This window comes from Hemiscyllium ocellatum, chromosome 12 (assembly GCF_020745735.1).
Source record: "Hemiscyllium ocellatum isolate sHemOce1 chromosome 12, sHemOce1.pat.X.cur, whole genome shotgun sequence".
Taxonomy (NCBI): Eukaryota; Metazoa; Chordata; class Chondrichthyes; order Orectolobiformes; family Hemiscylliidae; genus Hemiscyllium; species Hemiscyllium ocellatum.
Genome location: NC_083412.1, coordinates 61516677 through 61540507, shown reverse-complemented (window position 1 = coordinate 61540507; position 23831 = coordinate 61516677). Strand labels below are relative to the sequence as shown.

Sequence of the window (23831 nt, the reverse complement as noted above, 5' to 3'; positions counted from 1 at the left end):
AATTTCAAAGTAATGGGGATCCAATGGAGACAGCAATAATTCATAGAATCCCTACAGTATGAAAATAGGCCATTTGGCCCAACAAGCCCACAGCAATATCCAAAGAGTATTCCACCCAGACCCATTCCCCTATCCTATTATTTTACATTTCCCTGACTAACGCACCTAACCTACATATCCCTGAACACAGTGGTCAATTTAGCATGCCCAATTCACCTAATGTGCACACCTTTGGACTGAGGGAGGAAATCTGAGGAAACCCACGCAGACACAGGGAAAACGTGCAAACTCCACACAGCCCAAGGCTGGAATCAAACCCAGGTCCTTGGCGTTGAGAAGCAGCAGTACTAAGCACCGAAGCACCATATAATCTAAGAATTTTAAAATCTTGAAACTTTTGAAAGGCTTTCAGGATTTCCAGTTCGCACTTCCAGATACACTAATGCTGCAGCAAAATCCCATAAAATCCATCTGTTTTTCGATCTGAGATGTAGCCCTCCAGCATTATAAAGTACCTTAGTGCTTACTCCAAATACATCCCAAGACCCAAGTTGGCCAGCAGGGCAACTTACAGGCAGCCAGAAACTCTGCCTTCCTTTATTTGTATAAGGACTGAGATCTGAGCAGAATTCAGGTGAGTTCTTCACAATAAGTATCTCTGCACACTTAACAAGCTGCATAACCTTGTGTGGAAAATCACATAGATTCAGAAAAAAAAGCTCTTAATGCTCAATTCTGCCATTGTTTTGGGTGAATCTACTTTATCCTCTTTTATTAAATTGCAACAAGCTTGGCAAATTTTGTCTCCAGCTGAAAATGTGTTGCTGGAAAAGCGTAGCAGGTCAGGCAGCATCCAAAGAGCAGGAGAATCGACGTTTCGGGCATAAGCCCTTCTTCAGGAGTAGGTTAAAATCTTCTAGGAGAAAGTGAGGACTGCAGATGCTGGAGATCAGAGTTGAAAATGTGTTGCTGGAAAAGCGTAGCAGGTCAGGTAGCATCCAAGGAGCAAGAGAATCGACATTTCGGGCATGAGCCCTTCTTCAGGAATCATGCCCGAAATGTCGATTCTCCTGCTCTTTGGATGCTGCCTGACCAGCTGCACTTTTCCAGCAACACATTTTCAGCTCTGATCTCCAGCATCTGCAGTCCTCACTTTCTCCTCGAAAATTTTGTCTCCAGGTCTGGATATTAAAATTCTGCAAATGTAAATAGATATAACAAGATTATAACAAACCTGGTAGAATTTCTCAGTTTGCTCTGCTGTTTCCTGAACTTCTGGTTCAGCCTCTGAAATACTTTCTTGATTCTCTTTGATGATTTGACTGTCCTGTTTTGTTGGCCTCTTTGATAGCCTACTTGATTTGGAGTCGGATTGGTGAACAGCTTCTTCCTTCTTTTTGCTAATTGGTCTGTCTTTTTTGACTTTTTTATCTTGCTTCCTTTGTTCCTCCTCTTTCATCTTATCCTGGTCTTTCTTCCAAGCCTAGGAACCAGCATAACCATAATAAGAATGCACAAGAATGAAATTCTTAATCCTATAATTCACATTGTATTGTATAGAAAAGTGGAGCAAGTATCTGCTCAAATTTTGCAATATGAGAAATCCTGGATTTAGCTCATTTAAATATTGTGAGGCAGGACAAAGGCACATACCAGGACAAGCAACTGGCCAGTTAGATTATGAGGTAAAATATTCAAACTGATGCCAGGGGACTCTGAAAAAGTACTGGGAAACACAAAAGTGCTGTTTTTAAAGTTGGGAGTGTAAAGACAGTACCACATGTAAGATTTTAAAACACATTAGAAAGGAAACTGAAATCTGAAAGTTCTTTGAGGTTAAATAAATATAATTCCTAAAACATGTGCATGAATATGCTGAAACCACATACTTTAGTGGGAATTCCTAAAAATAAAGTATGAAAACAATTTAGGACAGAGACGAAAAGTGGTCAACCTGTAGAATTTGCTGGCACAGAAAGCCGTGGAGGACTTAACACTATGATTTGAGGTGTTGGATATAGCACATGGGGCTAAACGGGGAAAATGCAGTAACACACTATTGAATTGGATGATCAGCCACGATCATAATGAACTATCATAAACGGCAGCAAATATGTGGCAACACCACTAACTGCAAATTTTCCTGTATGCCATTCACCATCCTGACGCAGAAGTATACTGTTGTTCCGTCAATGTCATTGGATCAAAATCCTGAAATTCTCTCCCTAATGGCATTCTAGGTATATTTACAGTGCATGGTTTACAGCCGTTTCAAAAGATGGCTCACCACCACTTTCTAAAGTGTAAGTAAGATGGGCAGAATTTGTTGGCCCAGCCAGCCATGCCCATGTCTCATGAATTAATTTTTTAAATGAATTAAATAAGAAGAGTGGCAATGGATTAAGAACTCATTCAGCTAACACTTACTTAAATGTAGTGCCAACATGGTGACTGGAATGATGCTGCCAGAGAAGTGTTAAAAAAATTGCTGAACCTTGTGATTTTGAAAGTCAATGGACATTTTCCTGATTAGCTGGACTTCACTCGCATAAATGACATTTCTACACCCCTTCCAGTTAAGTCTGGCAGTATAAAGACAAATCTGAAGAATTTCCTACATAATAAGTTTACATTAATTACTGGACTTCATATGAAAATGTAACTATTAACTAATATTAATCTAAATTCTTCATCCAAGACACTTTCACAAAAATACAAACATCAATTCAATCAGTGAGAGGGTATTCAATCTTAAGTTTGGAAAGATACTGATAGAAATAAGATCACAGCCTTTTGCTGATTACAGAGGTAAAAAAAAAGACTCAGTATTCTTATTCAACTGGCACATTGAGATTTCCCCATAAAATATAATCTTGGTTAGAAGATTAAGAAATCCATTTAGTACAAAATTTGTTAAAGGATTTGGGCTGCAGATAACTAATGTGAGCAGCACATCTGGTATTTGATAATTGTAAATTAATGTAATTTTTGGTGTTGAGGATGTTGGTTCTGGAGAAGCTACAAGTAAAGTTAGATGGAAGGAAAACAGAATAGGTTAATACAGAGACTCCATTCAACCCATAAAATCCATGCCAGCCCAATGCAAGAGAAAGTTAGTGCATTACACTAATTTGTCCATGGCCCAACAAATCTTCCCAACATAAGTAACTTAACTAATTCTCTCATGAAAGTCATGTTTGAATCTGCCTGCACCAACACTCTCAGGCAGAGTATATCAGGCCTTATTCAGAAACTAAGTCATCTTCACTTCTTTTGCCAATCACTAAATCTTTATTCTCTTGTTTTCAATTCTTTCACCAACTGAACAGCTTTTCTCTGTGTACTCCGCATCTAGATTTAATGACTTTGAACACCTCTATCGATTCTCCTTTCAACATTCTGTTCTTTAAGGATCTGTTTGGGATAGAAACTCAATCTATAACAATGTATCTGGTTTGCTGTAGTCATGAGACCTCCACCCTAAGGCACAGACTGGGGGCTGCAATGTTGCAACCAGTTTCAATAAAATCATAATCTTCGAGAAGTACTGGTCTTGGACTGGGGTGGACGGTTAAAAATTGCACAGGCTTTCAGTACAAGCTTTCAGAACGCTGCTCCTGACTTCATCAGGTATCACAGTACAGGCCAGGTTATTGTCTTGAGAGCTCAAAAAGCAAAATCAAAAGTAGAGCTAAGATTGAGTGTCGAAGAGCTGTTAAAATTCACAGCTACTGACTGTGTACAGGAATGTTCAGAGCTATGAAAGCTGCTAGAAATAACTGAGAAAAAAAAACTAAAGACGAGCAAAGAAACAGGCCACACCATGAACACTGGGTAAGATGCAATGACTATAATTTTTCATCTTGCAGCTCTAGTTGAAATGAAAGGTGAGATGAATGAAAAGACAATTTCCTTCATATAGAGTAAAAAAAATATGAAACAAAACAGTAATTGCTGGAGAAACCTGGCAGATCTCTGTGGAGAGAAAAACAGTCATTGGATTGAAAATCTGAACTCTGTTTTTCTCTTCACAGCTGCTACCCAGACCTGCTGAGTTTTTCCACCACTTTCTGTTTTTGTTTCAGATAGAGTCATGGAGTGATACAGCACAGCATTGGACCCCTTGGTCCAACAAGTCCATGCCAAATATAATCCCAAACTAAACTAGTCCAAACTGCCTAGTCCTGGCACATATCCCTCCTGGCCCATATCCTTTCCTATTCATGTATCTATCCAAGTGTCTTTTAGACATTGTAATTGTATCTGCACACATCACTTCCTCAGGAAGTGTATTCCACACATGAACCACCTTTTGTGTAAAAAAAAGCCTCTCATATTTTTTTAAATCTCTCCCCTCTCACCTTAAAAATATGCCCCTAGTCTTGAAATTCCTCATTCTATGGAAAAAACAACTACCATTAACTCTGACTATATCCTCATTATATTATGAATTTATGTCAGGTGGCTTCTCAACCTCCTATGCACCAATGAAAAAAGTCCCAGCCTTTCTTTATAACTCACACCTTCTGTATTCAGCAACATCCTAGTAAATCTCTTTTGAACCCTCTCCAGCTTGATAATATCCTTCCTATGACTGGACGATCAGAATTGGACACAGAATTCTAGAAGAGGCTTCACTAATGCCACACACCATCTCAACATGACTTCCCAACTCCTGTACCCAAAGGACTGAGTAGTGAAGGCAAGCGTGCCAAACACCTTCTTAACCACTCTATCTATATGTGATGCAAACTTCAAAGAATTATGTACCAGAACCTCTGTGTCCCTCTGTTCTACAATATTACCCAAGGCCCTACCCTTAACTGTATAAGCCCTACGCTTGTTTGTTGTACCAAAATATAATACCACGCATTTATCCAGATTGAACTTCAACTGGCATTTTTCAAACCATTGACCAATTTGATTGAGATCCTTTTGTAATCTTAGAAAACCTTCTTCATTGTCTACTATGCCACCAATTTTGGTGTCGTCTACAAACTTACTAACCATGCCTTCTATATTCTCATCCAAATCATTTATATAAATGAGAAACAAAAGAGGACCCAGAACCAATCCCTGTGGAACACCGCTGGTGGCAGGCCTGCAGTCTGAAAAGCAACCCTCCACTGTTAATCTCCAGCTCCTGCCATTAAGCCAATTATGTATCCAATTGACAATCTTCAGCATCTGGAGTTCTTTGTTTTACTTTGGGTAAAAATTATGAAACTGCCACAGATCTGCATGAGAAATCAAAGCTGCTACACATTTATTATGTTTCAAAGATACTGTTTCAAAGTATATCCTATTTGCACACAAATGTATGGCTAGAAGGAGGCACAGCAAACAGACATTAAGGCCAAAGATTATGACTATTATTTTGCATCATTTTGTAATAATTAAGAGATTGGTTCAGTCAGGTGTATAATTGATCACTGTTTGTGATAATTGGAATTATGCAAGAGAACATTCTGTCAACACAAAGTATTGTACAACACGGTGACCTTCACAGACCTGTGGAAAGTGGCTTAATATTGTGATCCAAAAGTTAAGCCCTCAAACGTAACGGGTCACAAGTTAATCGATCACATTGTGAGTCCAATGGAATAACAAGAACAAAGCTGTAGAGCTCCATATTATAGAGGGCAAGCAAAAGTCACTCACCTCAGCTAGAACAAGTCTAAAGCTTGGACAACTAAGCCTCAATGTGACAAAGCAGATTTACAAGTGTTATAGCACACTAAACCACTGAACACAAATCACTCTTAGAGGAGTACAACAACACGTTCACAGAGCAGGATGTCATCAATAAAACATCGTCTCAAAACAGATGAGAGTTTAAACCCAATTCAGGATCTGCTGAGAAAAATTCTGGCTGATCTTAAGGCTAGTCTGAAAGACAAGATAGGGCAACTGGAAAAGCAGGAAAGGGACAACTCCTCCATAACGGATTAGCAGCATGTTAGCTGTGAAACAACTTGTAATGTTCGATCTGTGGGAAATAAATAAAACTCTGAATGGATCTCACTATCCCATGTCAATTTACAAAGGAATTTTGCCATATTTTGCAAAGTCAAAAGTATTCACTGATCTAGATGCAAAGGGTAGTTACTGCTAAGCAAAGCTGATGACAGCAGAAACTTTCCAAATGCATTCTGGATATCCTTCAGGAGATGCAGATAGTTGTATATGGTGTTTGGTTTTTCTACGGCTCCAGAGGAATATCAATGTAGGGGACATGAGATAATTCATTATCTTCTCATAGTGGAAGCTGTATTGGAGGATTGGCTAATTTATGGGTGCTAGTAAGACAGAATGTATCCACAATAGTTACAATCTAGAATATTGTGTATCAGGTATGATTTTATGAGTGCGACCATTTCAGGCTGTTGCTTGACATGTCAGGAAGACTTTGCAGGGTTGATGGGGCAGACTTGCCACTATCATTTCCAGTCACAAGGTCAATGATAAATGGTTTGACAATTTCATTCCTTTTCTGGGACATTTTAGTGAGTAGAAACATTGAGTGACTTGTTAGGTCATTTCAAAGGGCATTTAAGAGTCAACCACATCGCTGGGAGTCTGGACTCACAAGCAGGTCAGACCAGGTAAGGACAGCAGATTTCCTTTAGAGGACATTAGTGAACCAGATGTGCTTTTATTACAATGGTTTCACAGTCATCATGAGACTATTTGCCAAAGTGGGATTTGAACCCATGTAATTTACTTGGGTCTCTGGGTTACTAGTCCAGTGACAATAACAGTATGCCATCATCTCGCTAAATGTAATCTTCTTATTAGGATTCACTTTGTAACAATGTATATTAAGTTTGGAACCTCATAATCATTTAGACTTTTATCATTAAAGACAGTGTAGCGACTGAATACATAAGGACTTCCCACTACCTCACTGTTTATACAGTTTATGATACACATTGACTTTATGCACTGTGTAAACATTTAAGGACTATCTACTTGGTAATTTTTTATGAGTGCTTTATGATCATAGAACATTACAGTGTAGTACAGGCCATTGAGCCCTTGATGTTGCTCCGACCTGTGGAACCAATCTGAAGCCCATCTATCCTATACTGTTCCATTTTCATCCATATGTTTATCCAATGACCATTTAGATGCACTTAAAGTTGGCTAGACTACTAAAGTTGCAGGTAGGGCATTTCATACCACTACTACTCTCTGAGTAAAGAAACTACCTCTGACATCAGTCCTATATCAATCACCCCTCAATTTAAAGATATGTCCCTTTCTGCCATCCAAGGAAAAAGGCTCTCACTGTCTGCCCTATCTAAGCCTCTGATTATCCTATACAGTAGTCCTCGGCAGACAAACGACTCATTCATGAACAAATTGGTTTAAGAACAGGATTGTACTTAAAATTTTGCTTCAACGTACATACAAAATTCAAGGTACGAAGGAAGGTACGAATGCAAAATGCCTGTGGTTTCATTGTCATTGTTCTGCTTTGCTATGCGCACTTTGAATATTCGAATAATGGGAAAATTGATTCAGTTCGCAAACTTTTCGGTTCGCGAAATAGGTCCCGGAACGGATTACGTTCGGAAATCGAGGCGCTACTGTATCTCTAAATTAAGTCACCTCTCAACCTTCTTCTCTCTAATGTAAACAGTCTCAAGTGCCTCAGCCTTTTCTCGTTAGACCTTCCCTTCATCTTAGTAAGTCGCTTCAGAACCCTTTCCAAAGCTTCCACATCCTTCCTATAATGCAGTGACCAGATCTGTACACAATACTCCAAGTGTGGCCACACCAGAGTTTTGTAAAGCTGCAAAATGACCTAGTGGCTCTGAAACTCAATCTTTCTACCAATAAAAGCTAAGATACTGTGTGCCTTCTTAATAACCTGGGTGACAACATTCAGGGATCAACGTATATAGACACTGAGATCTCTCTGCTCTCCACACTGTCAAGAATTTTACAATTAGCCCAGTACTCTTTATTCCTGTTGCTCCTTCCAAAGAGAATCACGTCACACTTTTCCATATTAAACTCCATTTGCCACTTCTCAGCCCAGCTCTGCAGCTTATCTATGTCTGCTTATCTTTGTGGGCGGCACGGTGGCACAGTGGTTAGCACTGCTGCCTCACAGCGCCTGTAGACCTGGGTTCAATTCCCGACTCAGGCGACTGACTGTGTGGAGTTTGCACGTTCTCCCTGTGTCTGCGTGGGTTTCCTCCGGGTGCTCCGGTTTCCTCCCACAGTCCAAAGATGTGCGGGTCAGGTGAATTGGCCAAGCTAAATTGCCTGTAGTGTTAGGTTAGGGGTATGGGTGGGTTGCGCTTCGGCGGGTCGGTGTGGACTTGTTGGGCCGAAGGGCCTGTTTCCACACTGTAAGTCTAATCTAATCTAATCTATGTCCCGCTGTAACCTGCAACATCATTCGGCACTGTCCACAACTCCACGGTCTTCAGTGTCATCCGCAAATTTAGTAATACAATCTTTTATGTCCTTATCCAGGTCATTTATAAAAATGATCCTTGCAGTACACCACTAGTAACTGAACTCTAGGATGAACATTTCCCGTCAACCACCACCCTCTGTCTTCTTTTAACTCGCTATTTTCTGATCCAAACCACTAAATCACCCTCAATCCCATGCCTCTGTATTTTGTGCAATAGCCTACCGTGAGAAATCTTATCAAAGGCCTTACTAATATCCATATACACATCAACGCATCAACCGCTTTACACTCATCCACCTGTTGGTCACCTACTCAAAAAACTCGATAGGATTTGTGAGGCACGACCTACCCTTCACAAAACCATGCTGACTATTGCTAATCAACTTATTCATTTGTAAAAGATTATAAATCCAATCTTTTATAACCTTTTCCAACACTTTACCCACAACCAAAGTAAGGCTCACTGGTCTATAATTACCAGAGTTCTCTCTACTCCCCTTCTTAAACAAGGTGAAATCCCTTTTCCTACCTATGTCGTTAGTACCTATGTGGACTATGACTTGGGGCTGCTCCCCCTCCCCCTCAAGGATCCTGAAAACACGATCTGAGACATCACAAATCCTGGCACCTGGGAGGCAGCCCGCCATCCATGAGTCTCTCTCATTCCCACAGAACTTCCTAACTGTCCCCCTAACTATGGAGTCCCCAATGACTAATGCTCTGCTCTTCTCTCCCTCCCTTCTGAACAACAGGGACAGACTCTGTGCCAGAGACCTGTACCCCTGGGTTTTGTATTCATTTTATATACGTTGGAAGCAATTTTTCCATTATCTCCTTTAAAAGATAAGTTACACATTCCAAACATCTACAACCATATAGAGGAAGAGCAATAACTGACAATGGCTTCCAAAAATATTTAATGAGGAACTTGCACCAATTAAGCAAAACTGACACAATAAATCTAGAGTATCAATACATTCATTAAGCTAAAGAAATGGGCAAGGAAAATATGACAAAATGCCATTTCATCTTAACAGACATATCTTAAATTAACAGAGACCAACTATAATTGGAAGGACGGTCCTGTGAGTAACCGGCATTTTAATAAATCAATCTGGAATTAATGGGGAAATGAAGTTGTTTGATGACCATCGCACACCAAGCTGAAACTTAAGTTGCAGAGCTTGGCCCCAGTGGTGTTAGATACAGCCTAGAAACCATGTGTGACCTAGTGTACAGTAAGTCACATGCCTGGAAAGTCACTACCCAGCTTTGATAAACATTACTTTATAACTCAATTAAAATTTTCTGCCTTGCCAGACTGTCTACTATTTCCTGAATAGTTAATGTCTCAAATAGACAAGTAAGTATTTTGGTGTGACTTTAAATTGTAACCTAAAACTTAAGAGAAAACCAAGGAACTGAATCAAACCAAAGGAAGGCATGAGATGTGCTCTACTGCCCAAACATGAGTGCAGAAATCAAGGCTATGAAAAACAAGCATGGTTTGCCTTCCTCAATGGTTCTTTATTACAAGATGGATGTATGGATTTGTCTTTCTGAAGAGCTCTGATTCAAATTTCTTGTCAGAAATACTGTGTTCCCTTATTTTGTAAAAAAGGAGTGAGGGGACAATTTGCCCAAATTAGCCACTTCCTGTAAAATTAGGCACTGTACATGCAATGCATACACAAAGACTGATGATAATAATAAACTGCTAATGCATGAGAACAGTTATGCACATATTGGGTAACTTGGGTAACTCGAAACGTACATGATAATGCATAAATACTTTTTTTTAAATTCACATAGCTGAAGTCCCTTATTCTTCGAACAATCTTGCATATCTTTTCTACATCCTCTTTATAGTCTTTCCATCCATCCTAAAATGTGCTGCCCAGAACTGGGGAGAATCTTGATGAGATATTGGGGTTTTGCCTGCTGGCTGAAACGCCAATGAGAAACTTCAATTGCCTCTTTTTGGAAACACGCCAACCAGATAGTAGTGAGGTCATCAACAGGTCTTTCTCTGGAATGAAAATCTGAGAATGGAGATCTTGCCTAAATATCTGTCGGTCAATTAAAGTCTGCTATCCAAGACTCCGATTGCTCAGTAACTGGGTGATTGGAGAGATGGTAAGTTGAGGCAACTATTAAATGTCCATCAATTGGCAATTTGAGGGCCTTAATTTCTGGTGAGTCAAGATATTTGCCCACTGACCTCAAGTAGCATTTAACTGCAGATATGGTGAGAAGGGTGTGAATTTCACTTGAGGACAAACCCACCCAATTATCTCCTCTATTCACCATCTCACTTGTCACATCCAGGGAGGAGAAATTCTGCACAATGTTACGTCACCTCAGAAAATAAAAAGAATTGTCCTATTCGAAAATTCTATTTCTTGAGGCGGCATGGTGGCTCAGTGGTTAGCACTGCTGCCTCACAGCGCCAGGGTCCCAAGTTCAATTCCAGCCTTTGGGTGACTGTCTGTGTGGAGTTTGCACGTTCTCCCTGAGTCCGCGTGGGTTTCCTCTGGGTACTCCGGTTTCCTCCCACATTCCAAGGATGTGCAGGTCAGGTGAATTGGCCATGCTAAATTGTCCATAGTTGTTAGCAGCATTAGTCAGAGGGGGATGGGTTACTCTTCGGAGGGTCCATGTGGACTTGTTGGGCCAAAGGACCTGTTTCTACACTGTAGGGAATCTAATCTTAAAAATAAAATGTGAGTCAATTGGTTTAGTGACTAGCATGTGAAGCAGAATGATGAAAATGACGGTTGAATTGCCAAGCTGGCTGTGGCAACTCATGGTGATCTGCCCCTTCATATGATCCGACTTGCTCAATCATGTCCTCAGGTTATATACAGTATAATTATGATGTGAAGAAGCCAGTGTTGTACTGGGCTGGACAAAGTTAAAAATCACACAACACCAGGTTATAGTCCAACAGTTTTATTTGGAGCACTAGCTTTTGGAGTGCTGCTCCTTCATCAGGTAGCTGTGGAGCAGGCTTATTAGACACAGAATTTAAAGCAAAAGGTTACAGTGTCATGCAACTGAAATGATATATTGAACAAACCTAGATTGTTGTTAAGTCTTTCATCTTTTAGAATGAGTTGCAGGTTTCGGTTCATTAACATGTAAATACCAGAACTTCTTTTAAGTCACATTTTCAAGATAAGGTTTCACAAAAAAAGGTGACATCTCAGCTCAGACAATGCATTAAAGGTGTGAAGTTAGAGTCTGTATCTCACTCATGAGTCAGACTGTAGGAAAGTAGGAATTTAGAAATATTACATGGATTGACTGGCTGCATTGATTGCCTGCAGATTGCATGCTTTTTGAGTAAAATAGAGTGTATTTGCAAGTATAATGCTGAAAATGCAAATTCACCCCATAAAGTTATATGCGTGTGAGTGTGCATGAGAGAGTGTGTGAATGCGTGAGAGAGATAGAACCAGTCTGACTCAAGATTGGGATACAGACTCAAGCCTCTCACCTTTAACGCATTGCTACAGCTGAGATGTCACTTTTTAAAAAATAAAACCTTAAGTTATCTTGAAAATGCGACTTAAAAGAAGTTCTGGGATTTACATATTAATCCCAGCATCTCATTCGAAAATGCAACCCATTCTAAAAGATGAAAGACTTAACAGCATTCTAGGTTTGTTCAATATATCATTTCAGTTGCATGACACTGTAATCTTTTGCTATAAATTCTGTGTCTTATGGTCCTGCTCCACAGCTACCTGATGAAGGAACAATGCTCCAAGAGCTAGTGCTTCCAAATAAACCTTTTGGACTATAACCCGATGTTATGTGATTTTTTTTAACAGTATAACTAAGAAGAAAGACACTTGTGATTGTTTGTGAACAATGGCCAGTTACGTAGAAAAGGTGATCCCAGAGGACACAAAGCACTGGAGAGATTCAGTAAAATTTTGAGAGCTACATGTCTGTACAGTTGACCACAGGACAGTCAAATTTACAGGACAAAACACTATTTTACTTGAAAAAACCTAAAGCTCATAATCACACTGCACTATAGTTCATGCCATGTCCTTCCTAAAATATAGACTATATCATCTCACTGGAAAAATTGTCAGGGGTTACCAATTGGTAACTAGAGCAGATGAAACTCTTGCCTTGATCAAGATTTTGCAAAATTCTGTCAAAGTAGGAGATCCAAGCTTCCATATGTTACATGATGTAGATAACATTTATAGTTTTCTTTAAAGCTAAAGATAAAATTATGACTAACAGAGGAAATTAAAGTTTTTGGTGCAGTATATCATTAAGTTTTAAAAATGCTTATACATAAAACTTTATTTACAATCAAGGCCATAATATAGTGGGAAATAGCTTATACTTTTCTAACACAAATGCAAAATACTTGCTTTAAGTGATCCTTCTCGCATGAAAGATCCATTAATTTTCTCATCTTCTTCCTCAGTTTCTGATTTAGTTGGTCGCCTTGAAATACTCACTTGAAAAAAGAAGAAATTCCATTACAGCACAAGCCATGACTTACAATTAAGAAGAAAGAACTTTGTTATCTTAATTTTCAGGATGTTCTAAACGCTTCAAAACCAATTACTTTAAGGTGCAGTTCTAACTATGGTTGTCATGCAGGTAAATATGATCACAAATTCGTTCATAGCAAGAACAATGAATGAACACATTTCTTTTGGTTGTTTTAGGTGTTTTTGACAGAATAACAGGAAATCTCCCCGTTCCTCAACATGAACCATTTGATCCTTTATGTCCATCTTGGATTGTGGACCTGGCTACATTTTGTTAGAATAAAATACAGTGCAGGTGTGTAATTGCATTGAGTTTTGAACACACAACCTTCTCATTCATTCTCTACTAAATCAAACAGATAATAGAAAGGTAGGCAGCTAAGGCATATGTATTATTCAAAAATCATTTATTGTGTGCCCACTCATGATTCAGGCAAAGTTCACTCTTGGAAGGACAAATTAAATGCATAAATATATACTTGGGCATCAACGAGAGCCAGGGATAGGAATATAAGATTGACATTATACAATATCCCTGCCATGTCTGCACAATTTTCAATTATCATCTTCAACAGGAAGTGGAACACCATGTCCCAAAATGAGTAGCCAACTTTTAAATGAGACAATAACAGTGTAGTTAAGTCATATAGTTCATTTTACTGTACTTTATACTCATCAATAATCATGCCAATAAACAGTAGGCATTCATTGTTGTTAAGGCACAAATAAATTTAGAAACCATCAAAGACATCACCAAAAAAATCATATGATTGGATCTACTGAGGTCAGCACTTCAAATATTCTCTAAATCCAAAGGTCAGGAATAAAGGAACAGAGTCCTATAATAATGGGTATCTACCTCCTTTATATTGCCTCTGGATTTCATGAAAATTTCGACAGAGGTTGAATAGGCCTATTTGCAATAAGGTGGCTGTCTAATAATGCTATGTTAATGCAGTTAGAAGCCATGTTACTAGTGTTCATGTCTCAATGCTTTTTTTTAAGGAGTTTTGCAGTAGGGCTTGTGTCTAGACTGAACTCATAGAATCATAAAATACCTACAGTGAAGAAAAATTTCATTCAGCCCATCGAGTACACATTGACCCTTGAAATAGTACCCCACCCAGAACCAGCCCCCTACACTATCACCTGACATTGCCCTTGGCTAATCCACATAACCTGCACATGCCTGGAAACTATGGGCAACCAAGCATGTCCAATCTACATAACCTGCACATCTTTGGACTGTGGGAGATTACTGGAACACCTAGAGGAAACCCACAGTGCAGACCCGAGGTGAATGTGCAAACTCAACAGAGACAGTTGCCTGAAAGTGGAATCAAACCCATGTCCCTGGTGCTGTGAGGCAGCAGTGGTAACCACTGAATAAATGTGCCACCTCAGATCAGATTCTTCCAACTGATATTGTTCAATAGTGCCCATAGAGTTTATAGGCCTGCCAGGAGGTGGACTAACACAGTATATATGGCTAAGCACATTAGGACCTTATGTACTAGATTTGGACACATAAGAACTTGGACGAGAGAAAAAAAAATTAGATTTGTATGGTGTATTTCATGGTATTTAGGTATATGTTTAATAACCAGTTACTGTGTAATGCAGAAAATATGGTACCATTTGTGCAAAGTTAAGGATACTCAAACAGTCAGGCAATAACAGGAATATAGGAAATAGGAGCAAGAGTCATCCTTTTGGCCCTTAAGCTTGCTCTATCATAAATTAGATCATGGTGCATCTCCTACCTTAACACCCATTGCCCTACACTATGGTGCTGGGAATCATACAATTGTGTACAGGTGGCCATTTGTTCACCTCCATGTTTCCTAATCCTCATTAAAAAATCAGCCCATGGTGGTGGTTTGGCATCTCATTTAAAGGATGCCATCTTCTATACTGCAACACTCCTTCAGAACTGCAGTGGTATGTTAGGCTAGATTAAGTGTTTAAGACTCTGAATTATGACTTGAATATATGATTTCCTGATGAGAGTGAGCCATGTTTGTATTAAGAATGTATTTTGCCTATACAATACCAGAATTAAGAAACAGGTATAAAGTTCACTATGTTACTTCCTAGGTATGCAGGGGGTTGATTAGCTTAGTTGGCTGGATGGCTGGCTTGCAGTGCAGATCGACATCAACATTGCAGGTTCAATTCCTATACCAGCTGAGGTCATCAAGGAGGTACTCATTTTCTCATCCTCACACCTTGTCTGAATCATGGTGATCTTCAGATTAAACTCACCACTAGTTGTCATTCTTTAATGAAGAGCAGCTCTACAGTCTTCTGGGACTATGGTGACTATCTTTTTAACTTCCTCGGGATTAATGTTAAAGAAGCATGTGCTAGGAACAATAATTGTTAGCAGCGGGCATTCTTAAGAATATTGCCCCTTCTTCAGGAATGAATGGCAATTCATAGAGTGCTTCCAATAACCTTGAAGTACTTTCTTGGAAACCTTATCCTGTTGATTCCAAAGAGTAGCTCCCTCCTCTACTTAACTCCTGAACCAGCACTTCCACATTAGAATCTGCAAATTGGCAGCCAGGTGTCCTGAATCAGCATTTTTCAATACCTCTGTAAGCAGTTATCTTTTGTGCAGCTGTAAGTATTGTAAAAACGAAACAGTACACTATGTGCCAACGAGAAAAGGTTTGTTCTAAGAACTCCAGAGTCCTGAAATTTTTATGCTTTATAATTGTCCTGCATTCATACTCATGCTGTTGAACCTTTATCATTCAGTTTCTAATATTGATATATCAGTGTATGAAATTACCTTGATATTTTGATTCACATATTTCCAATAAATAATGAACACTTCGTGTTCCTACCTTTAAGCTAATAGTGCCTTTTATATATTTTAGCAGTAAAAATGTGAAATGATTAGATTGACTACATACTGCGTGATTTATTTGCAGAGGGCTTTCCCTTTCTCTGTTTGTCAGAACCAGATGATATAGATTCTGGAAACACATCAGATGGAAGCTTGGGCAATTTCACAGTCTCCAGCTCTTTTGCTGCCAGTTCAGCTTGGTATTTAACTTCCTCTACATCTATCCAGTCTGAAATTGTGTAGGCAACATGTTCCAGGTAATTTCTGTGGAGGATGGTATCAGATATACAAAATTATAAAGTCCTTCTTTATCCAGAATCATAAATGAAATATTTTAAAATTATTTGAAACTTCAGTCCATTCAATATATCTCACAAAAGATCAATCATTTGAATCTGAAGACAAAAGAGTCGCAATCCAAGTGTTGTTATTGGTGTAGAAATGGAATACAGATTTCCACCAAACTATCTATGTATCACTACGTCTGAACTTCCCCAGAATATAATGCAATCTCTCCCTTAGATTGTGGGAAGAGATGAATAAAATACATCCAATGACTAAAATTATGGAGGTATATAAAAATCTGTGGCAGCCTCTTATGATGAAGCAGGGTCAGTAACAATGCATTCAAAATTAAGAGTTAATCATTACATCTCAGAGTCCACTGAACCAAAAATATTGATTGTATAATGTAGAATAAAAAGTCCTGGGTATCTGGCAGCTATGCCATGAGGGCTATCAAGCTGTTATAGAGTCAGAGACTCATACCGCATGGAAATAGACTCTTAAGTCCAATCAGTCCATGCCAAACACAATCCAAACAAAATTAGTTGATGTTCTAAAATTTCCTTTCCAATAGAGACTCAATGCAACATATTCATATAACATGTAACTTTAGTGCCTTATATTTATTTCCTTTTTCTTGCTAGTGTACTTACAAGTCACAGGCATTACAGGTAAGGTATTAGCATGGAAAGAGGATTGGCTGACTAACAGGAAGCAAAGGGTGGGGATAAATGAGTGCTATTCTGGTTCGCAATCAGTAACTAATAGTGTGCCTCTGGGATCAGTGTTGGGACCACAATTATTCAGAATTTATATAGATGATTTGGAGTTGGTGTAGTTTGCAAATGACACTAAGAAGAAGTTCCTTAATGGCAGAGCAAATTGTTCAGAGGACTGTGAAACTTTGCAGAGGAGCATAGGTACTTTAAGTGAGTGGGCAAAGGTCTGGCAAATGGAATACAATATTAATAAATGGGAAGTCATCCATTTTGGTCGGAGTCACAGTAAAAAGATTATTACTTGAATGGTTAAAAAGTTGCAGCATGCTTCTGTACAGAGGGACCTGGGTGTCCTTGTGCATGAATCACAGAGGGTTGGTCTGCAGGTACAACAAATAACTAGGAAGGCAAATGGAATTTTGTCCCTCATTGCTAAAGGGATTTAGTTTAAAAACAGGGAGGTTATGTTAGAGCTGTATAGGGTGCTGGTGAGGCTACACCTGGAGCACTACGTGCAGTTTTGGTCTCCTTACCCACAAAAGGATGTTCTGGCACTAAAGGGGATTTGTTTCACTATGAGGAGAGATTGAGTAGACTGGGATGATATGCAATGGAATTTAGAAGAATGAGGGGGGATCTTATTGAACATATAAAATCATGAAGGTAATAGATAAGATAGAAGTAGAGAGGATGTTTCCACTTGCAGGTGAAACTAGGTCAAGAGGGCATAGCCTCAAAATTACGGGGAGCAGATTTAGGACACAATTGAGAAGGAACTTCTTCACCCAGAGGGTTGTGAATTTATGGAATTCTCTGCCCAATGAAGTAGCTGACACTACTTCAGTAAATGTTTTTAAAGCTAAGATAGATTTTTTTGAACAATAAAAGTAATTAAGGGATATAGTGAGAGGGCAGTTAAGTGAAGCTGAGTCCTTGAAAAGATCAGCCATAATCTTACTGAATGGCGGAGCAAGCTCGAAGGGCCAGTTGGCCTACTCCTGCTGCTAGTTTTTATGTTCTTATTTCTGATAAAGTCCTCAAACGAATAATGTATCAACATAAGCAAGACATAAACATCAAATATTTGTGTCTCTATCTTTTGATGAGGTGACCCATGTCCCCCAGAATTGTAATGGAAATATTGATGTTTTCTTCATGAATATGGATAAAATTTTGACATGTGGAAGCTTAGTTTAAAACTAGTCGGACTTTGCAATTTGCAAACTGCAGAGCTGGAACAGAGTATTCATGCCACTCGACCTTAGACAGTCAACTTCATGTTGAATGACCACGTTGTTTCACAACAAACCGTTAACACCTCCAGTTAACCTGCTTTGTTAGAAGAATGCTACACAGATTTGGTAACACCTGGCTCAATAGGAGGCCAGAGGCGTAGCAAGACAAGGACAGCACTTAACAGTTGAAGTCCAATCGTATTCTGCCACCAAATATGGAAAGTAGTCATCTCATTGGATCTTCGTGACCTCACCCAATGCTAGTATTGGATGCAGGGCACGGAATCTTCAAGAAGGGCATGAAGAGGGGGTTAAGTGGGTAACTTGGAGCCGAGCTCTCTGCTGTTTGCTTCTTCTTCAACAGCATCTTCAGAGAGCACCTGTGACTCGCAGCCAGCATGTCCAACTCCTTGTACATCATGGTGACCTTCAATGAGGAGAGAAGTCTACAGTGATAACTACAGATTTTGAAACATCAGTCAACCCTCAAACACCGAGGAACAGCCTGTCCTGGCCTTATTGAATGGGCATTACCAATCGTTTCAGATAAACAGTTCAAATACAGTGGCGGGGACTTGTTGATAGGGTATAACAAATCTTTGGAAGCACATGTCAGAAGTAGATAGCACGTGTAGACTTGAGACTGTTTACTGAAGAGACTTGTGAGAGACTGATTGAGTTTGATAGTGACATGCTATGTAGAGTCTGATAAATATTATATTTCTTTGATAAAGTGTTCAATAAATCAGTTGGACTTTTCCTTGACTCTTGTCCCCTTTGTCTATCTCACTACATAATATGCCTGAATTTAAAAGGGTTACTGCAAATTGGCCAATCTTAGTCAGGGTACATTTTTGCACCTTGCACTTTTCAACAATTTGTAAGCTTTTCTAATTTACAAAACCTTAGCAACATTTATTGGTTGCAGACCGACTTGGCTTGTAATAGAAGTTAGCAAAGCCAGGTCAGAGAAACAGCCAATAAACAGACATAATTTACACTTTATGAGCAAGTCATTACAGAGATCATCAAATCACAAGCAGATAATGGGGTCTGAAAGTGCAGCCTCTAAACTGAAGGTTTTTTTTTGTTTCATTTGTTCTGTCTTTTACAACCTAAACTCTCACTTATTGTCCGAGATACATTTTTAAGCAGAGTACAATGCAATGCATTGCACGTAAGCATTGTTTAACGAAAAGGTCATGCAAAAAGCACTGCCATCTTTTCTTTTCTATAGACATGCCAACAAAGCCCATAACTTTGAGTTTCAAGTGTGTAGCTTTCTGTAATATACAATATCAAATTTGTTCTGATGATGTCAAGTTTCATAGAGATGCCTCTGATATGTTCTTTGTTATTTCCCCTCAGTTGAGGATACATTTTACCATGATGTTTTGTTGCCTTAGTTCTCAGCAGAGCTGATCTATTTGCACTATCATTTAAACATATTCCTCATCTATATCTCTCCTTTACCATTATTAGCATTGCTTTGGCTTTTGCTTTGGGCATCCCTACTATCTATTCCACTCGCTCCTCTTCTCCCTTTACCATCCGCAGAAAAACCATAAGTTTCCCTTCCTTTTCAATCCCAAGAAGAGTCTTTGGACTTGAAACATTAATCCTGTTATTCTCTCCAACAGATGTTGACAGAACTGTTGGGTTTCTCCAATACTTCCAGTTTTTACTTCCGATTTCCAGTATCTCTAATATTTAGCTTTTATGTGAGAAGTTATCTTGGTGTCCTGCCCATCTCTCAATCACCATCACAAAAAATGACAATGCTAAACATATTCACAAAAGTGGACAGAATGAAGATATCAGAATATGATGCTGATGCCACTAAAGCAGAAGAAGAAACCAATACTTTCCAGCAGTGTATGTCACTTATTTCACATATTGCAATCACCAGCAAAGGTATATTCTATTTGGATGTTAGTTTAAAACAATGATATTATTAAAAAAAACTGACTCCCATTGTGACCTTGATGACACACCTTTACATCCTACCTCCATGGAACTCCTTTCCATTCTCCCAGCTTCTATCACACCTATCCTCATAATGCCACCATTAGCAGGAATAATTAGAAATATTTACCTTTTTCCTCAACTGAGGATTCCCCAACACTGTGGTTGACAGGGCCTGCTGCTGTTTTCCCACCCATTTCTTACACTTCTGCCCTCACCCAATTCCTCCCATGGCAACAGTAGGATAATAGAATATATGGTTATCTTTAAAATGCTTCCAGAGGCTGAAAACCTGAAAAATACCACTGATATTATTAATGCCACTGACTTATAATTTAGTTCTCTTCAGTTCTGAAAAATATAGGTTTTAAAACTGCTTAAGCGACAAACACAAAGTTATACATAAATCGTAAAATATTTAATGCTCTCCAAAGTTTCTCTCAACACACTTGAGGCCTGAGAAAGTTAATTACAATAATTAGTTATTTTTACTTAGATAGGCAATCAGATCTTTAGGAGTTCGCACCTGAACCCAACATTGGAGTGAAGGGCAGTTTCCCAGGATTCATTACACTGGCACTGTTTATTCATGGGGTTATGCAGGACCAATAGTACAGAGTTGTCCTGTTTGTAGTAGTACGTATCCAAACACCTATAAAATGGAACAGCTTCCTGAAGAACCTGAAATGTATATACAGCATGTTTACATTGATAAGTATGAAAACATTGACTATGATTTTCTTTACAGACAATCCAGATTCGAACAATTTGCTCTATTTTTAAATGCACCATCATACTCAGAACAGACCATCTACTTTCAGATGCAAGCGTGCATTTTCCTAAACAGTAATGTAACTATGGCTAGGATTCTCCACTGGTTAGACAATTGCTACAAAAGCAAAGGTGGGAATTGGACATGGTAAGTCCCCATTGTAGCCCACTCTGAAGGAAAAGCCTGGGAAATTGAATTTACCATTGGGCAAGGACTCTAGGCCTGGAATCCTCCATTTAAATTGAATAATTTGGATGTTTCTAATGAAATTAAAAAATATTGTCTAATTTCTAAATAATTATTAAACAGACATCATAACTACTTCATGATTTGGAGATGCCGGTGTTGGACTGGGGTATACAAAGTTAAAAATCAGACAGCACCAGGTTATAGTCCAACAGGCTTATTGTGGAAGCACTAGCTTTCAGAGCAGTGCTCTTTCATCAGGCTCCTACTTCAAGCATCCTCAATTAAAATCTCCTCCAGATCCTGCCTTGACATTCCCCTGTCCCTTCCACACAGCTGGTCTCAACCCAACACAACCACCCACCAGATCTGAACCCTTCATAATTGACACCCACTCTTCTTGCCGCCACTGGACCTGATTTCTCTTTTCCACCCCAACCTACCCAAAACACTGCATCATGTATCCTGCCATTCTGCACCTTAGCACCTTACATCCTTCCTAAATCATCCTAGCCACTTGGCACTCTACCTCTATCCAGCTGACACTCTATTATCTGACACCTAGTTGCCAAACAAGCTGGCACCTTGATGTGGCATCTTAACTTCCCAGCAGCTTAACATCACATTTATATTATGTACTTCCCATTTTACAGCTGGTGTCAAAGTGGCTATCAGGACCCTTTAAATTCAGAAGTATGGCAGTTGATTCCTGGGAATAGGGGATACAAATTGCCTTCTGCTGTGAGTTCTACGCTACAGAAGAATGATCAGAATGTAATTACAGCTCCACATTTCTGAGGGAACCTAGAATCTCCTTTCAGAAATCAGAGCTCCCATCCTTTATAGTAAAAAAGGGTTTGAGTGAGAATCTGCATGAGGTTGCCACTCCTCAGAAAGTTTGGTTTGATGTGTGTGGTTTATGGATTTGCATGTTGCATGGTGATTAATCAATCACTGAACTGTTTCTTAGATTTAGTAACGAATGCTATCATAAACTGTGAATAACAGACTGCAACTAAAGCAAAAACTACCCATTGTAACATACTAAAATGCAAACGTTTGCCAATGCAAGAAGAAATCAGTGAATAAAATTAACCATATAGACATAAAATTTTTTTGGTACTTCAGAGTGGTTCAAGACAAAATGCTTAGAACCTGGCACAATTTTTGATGCTTGCTTTGACCTCTGGAGGAATACATCTAATCACAGTAATATAGATGTGCACTAAAGAACTGAACCAAAACATTGGAAAGGTAAACTTTTTGTGCCAAAATGACAGAAATGCATAATCTATTAGTTCTAGTTCCATCTAATTTACTTTGCACATATACATAGCCCTGAGTGAAACTGCATAAAATCTTACTATTAAGATAACTTTAAAGTCATTCTTAGATTTTGCTCAAGAGAGTCATATTTGGGTTACCTGTAGCAAAACAAATGGATCATGCTGCTCAGCAAAATTCCATTCCATCAGAGATCGAAGCTGTGACTTTTGTATATATTTTATATCAATGTTTATGTCATAAGCGTTATTCTAAAAGGAAAACATCATTTTATTTTATTTTCAGGAGTACAAGTACAGAAAATATTTATCTTTGCATGCAATTCAAAAATAGCACCAACTAAACAGCAAAGAATAACATCAACTTTTCTTTTAATAATGAGAACAATTTAGTGATTTAGCTCTGCCAATGGAGACAGGGAGTGCATCTTGAAAAATAGATTGCATGCAATGCACTGGTTTATTTGAACTGCTGTACTATTGAAGTACTCTTTTCAGTTGTTAATTTACATTATCATTTATAATTATACCTTTTCATCATCAGCATCTGTTGAACTACCTTTTCTGTTTTTCTTGTCAATCATTTCAGAAGTATCTTTAAAGTGCACTGAAAATAAATATAAAATCTTAGTTGTAATCTTGGACAATATTTGGGGATAATTTCACAAACATGCACTTCTGATGAAGGTCTTCACCTGTCAAAAATTCAGTGCAGTGCCCATGATGTCCAAATAACATGCTGCTTGTGGGTGAATGCTGCCCTGGCAGCATGGACTCACAAGAATATTACTCAAAGTGCACCTTGCTTTTAATAAAAACAAATAAGCAACAAGCAACTTGAACTAAATTAGAACTGATGGTAATGAAAGCCTGGAAAAATTGTACCCGGTGTAAATGGAGCCCAGGGACTCTGAATGAAGTCAACCATGAGACTTTGTTTAGAAAAGAATACATTCTTTAAATTTACAGAATTCAGTTGGACAGTTTACAAAATCTACTACAGTTTCATCTCTCAAGCATCTGAAATTTTTTTTCATTTGAAAAGATACTTCGGAATAGTATTTTATTCACCTCAGTGTAAAATTAGTCTAAAATGTTAATGGTGATACCTGCACAGAATGGCTCTATGCTGTTTTCTCCTGCCATGCTGTTGGTTTTTGACTTGTTACTATCAAATCCAAAAGGGTAACTTTCTTCCCCATTTGAAATTTTAGTGAATATATTCTCTGAAATGAAAAGCAGCATAATTCAGCTATTAAAGATAAAACCGTAAATGATTTTTTAACAACAATTTCAGAAGGTGTAAAGCTTTATTTGGTAAGTTATTATATAACATTCATAGATATTATGACATAAAAATACTTTTTCAAAGTGTTCTAATTTCTAACATTTGGAGTAGAGTTTCAAAGATTCAGAACCTTTTGAGTGAAGAAATATCTCCTCATTTCAGTTTATAAAAAGTGGTCCCTTATCGTGAGATCGTGTCCCTATGTTTGAGACTCCTCAGCTAAGAGAAACAACCATTCAGCATTTACCTCTTCAGCCAATTCATATTTTGAATGCTTCATAGAGATA

The 23831-nt window shown here is 38.6% G+C and overlaps 1 protein-coding gene across 1 annotated transcript in view; it reads right to left on the bottom strand.

Moving 5' to 3' along the window:
* The window catches only part of spag17 (sperm associated antigen 17), a 225401-nt gene that overhangs the window by 130939 nt on the left and 70631 nt on the right, over positions 1–23831 (bottom strand). Inside the window, exons 19-25 of the mRNA XM_060832789.1 lie at positions 23366–23482; positions 22787–22863; positions 22398–22508; positions 20542–20696; positions 15879–16075; positions 12832–12920; positions 1235–1483 (exon numbers count right to left, since the gene is read on the bottom strand). Of these exons, the coding sequence (XP_060688772.1) occupies positions 1235–1483; positions 12832–12920; positions 15879–16075; positions 20542–20696; positions 22398–22508; positions 22787–22863; positions 23366–23482 (995 nt within the window). The remainder of the gene's footprint in view (positions 1–1234; positions 1484–12831; positions 12921–15878; positions 16076–20541; positions 20697–22397; positions 22509–22786; positions 22864–23365; positions 23483–23831) is intronic.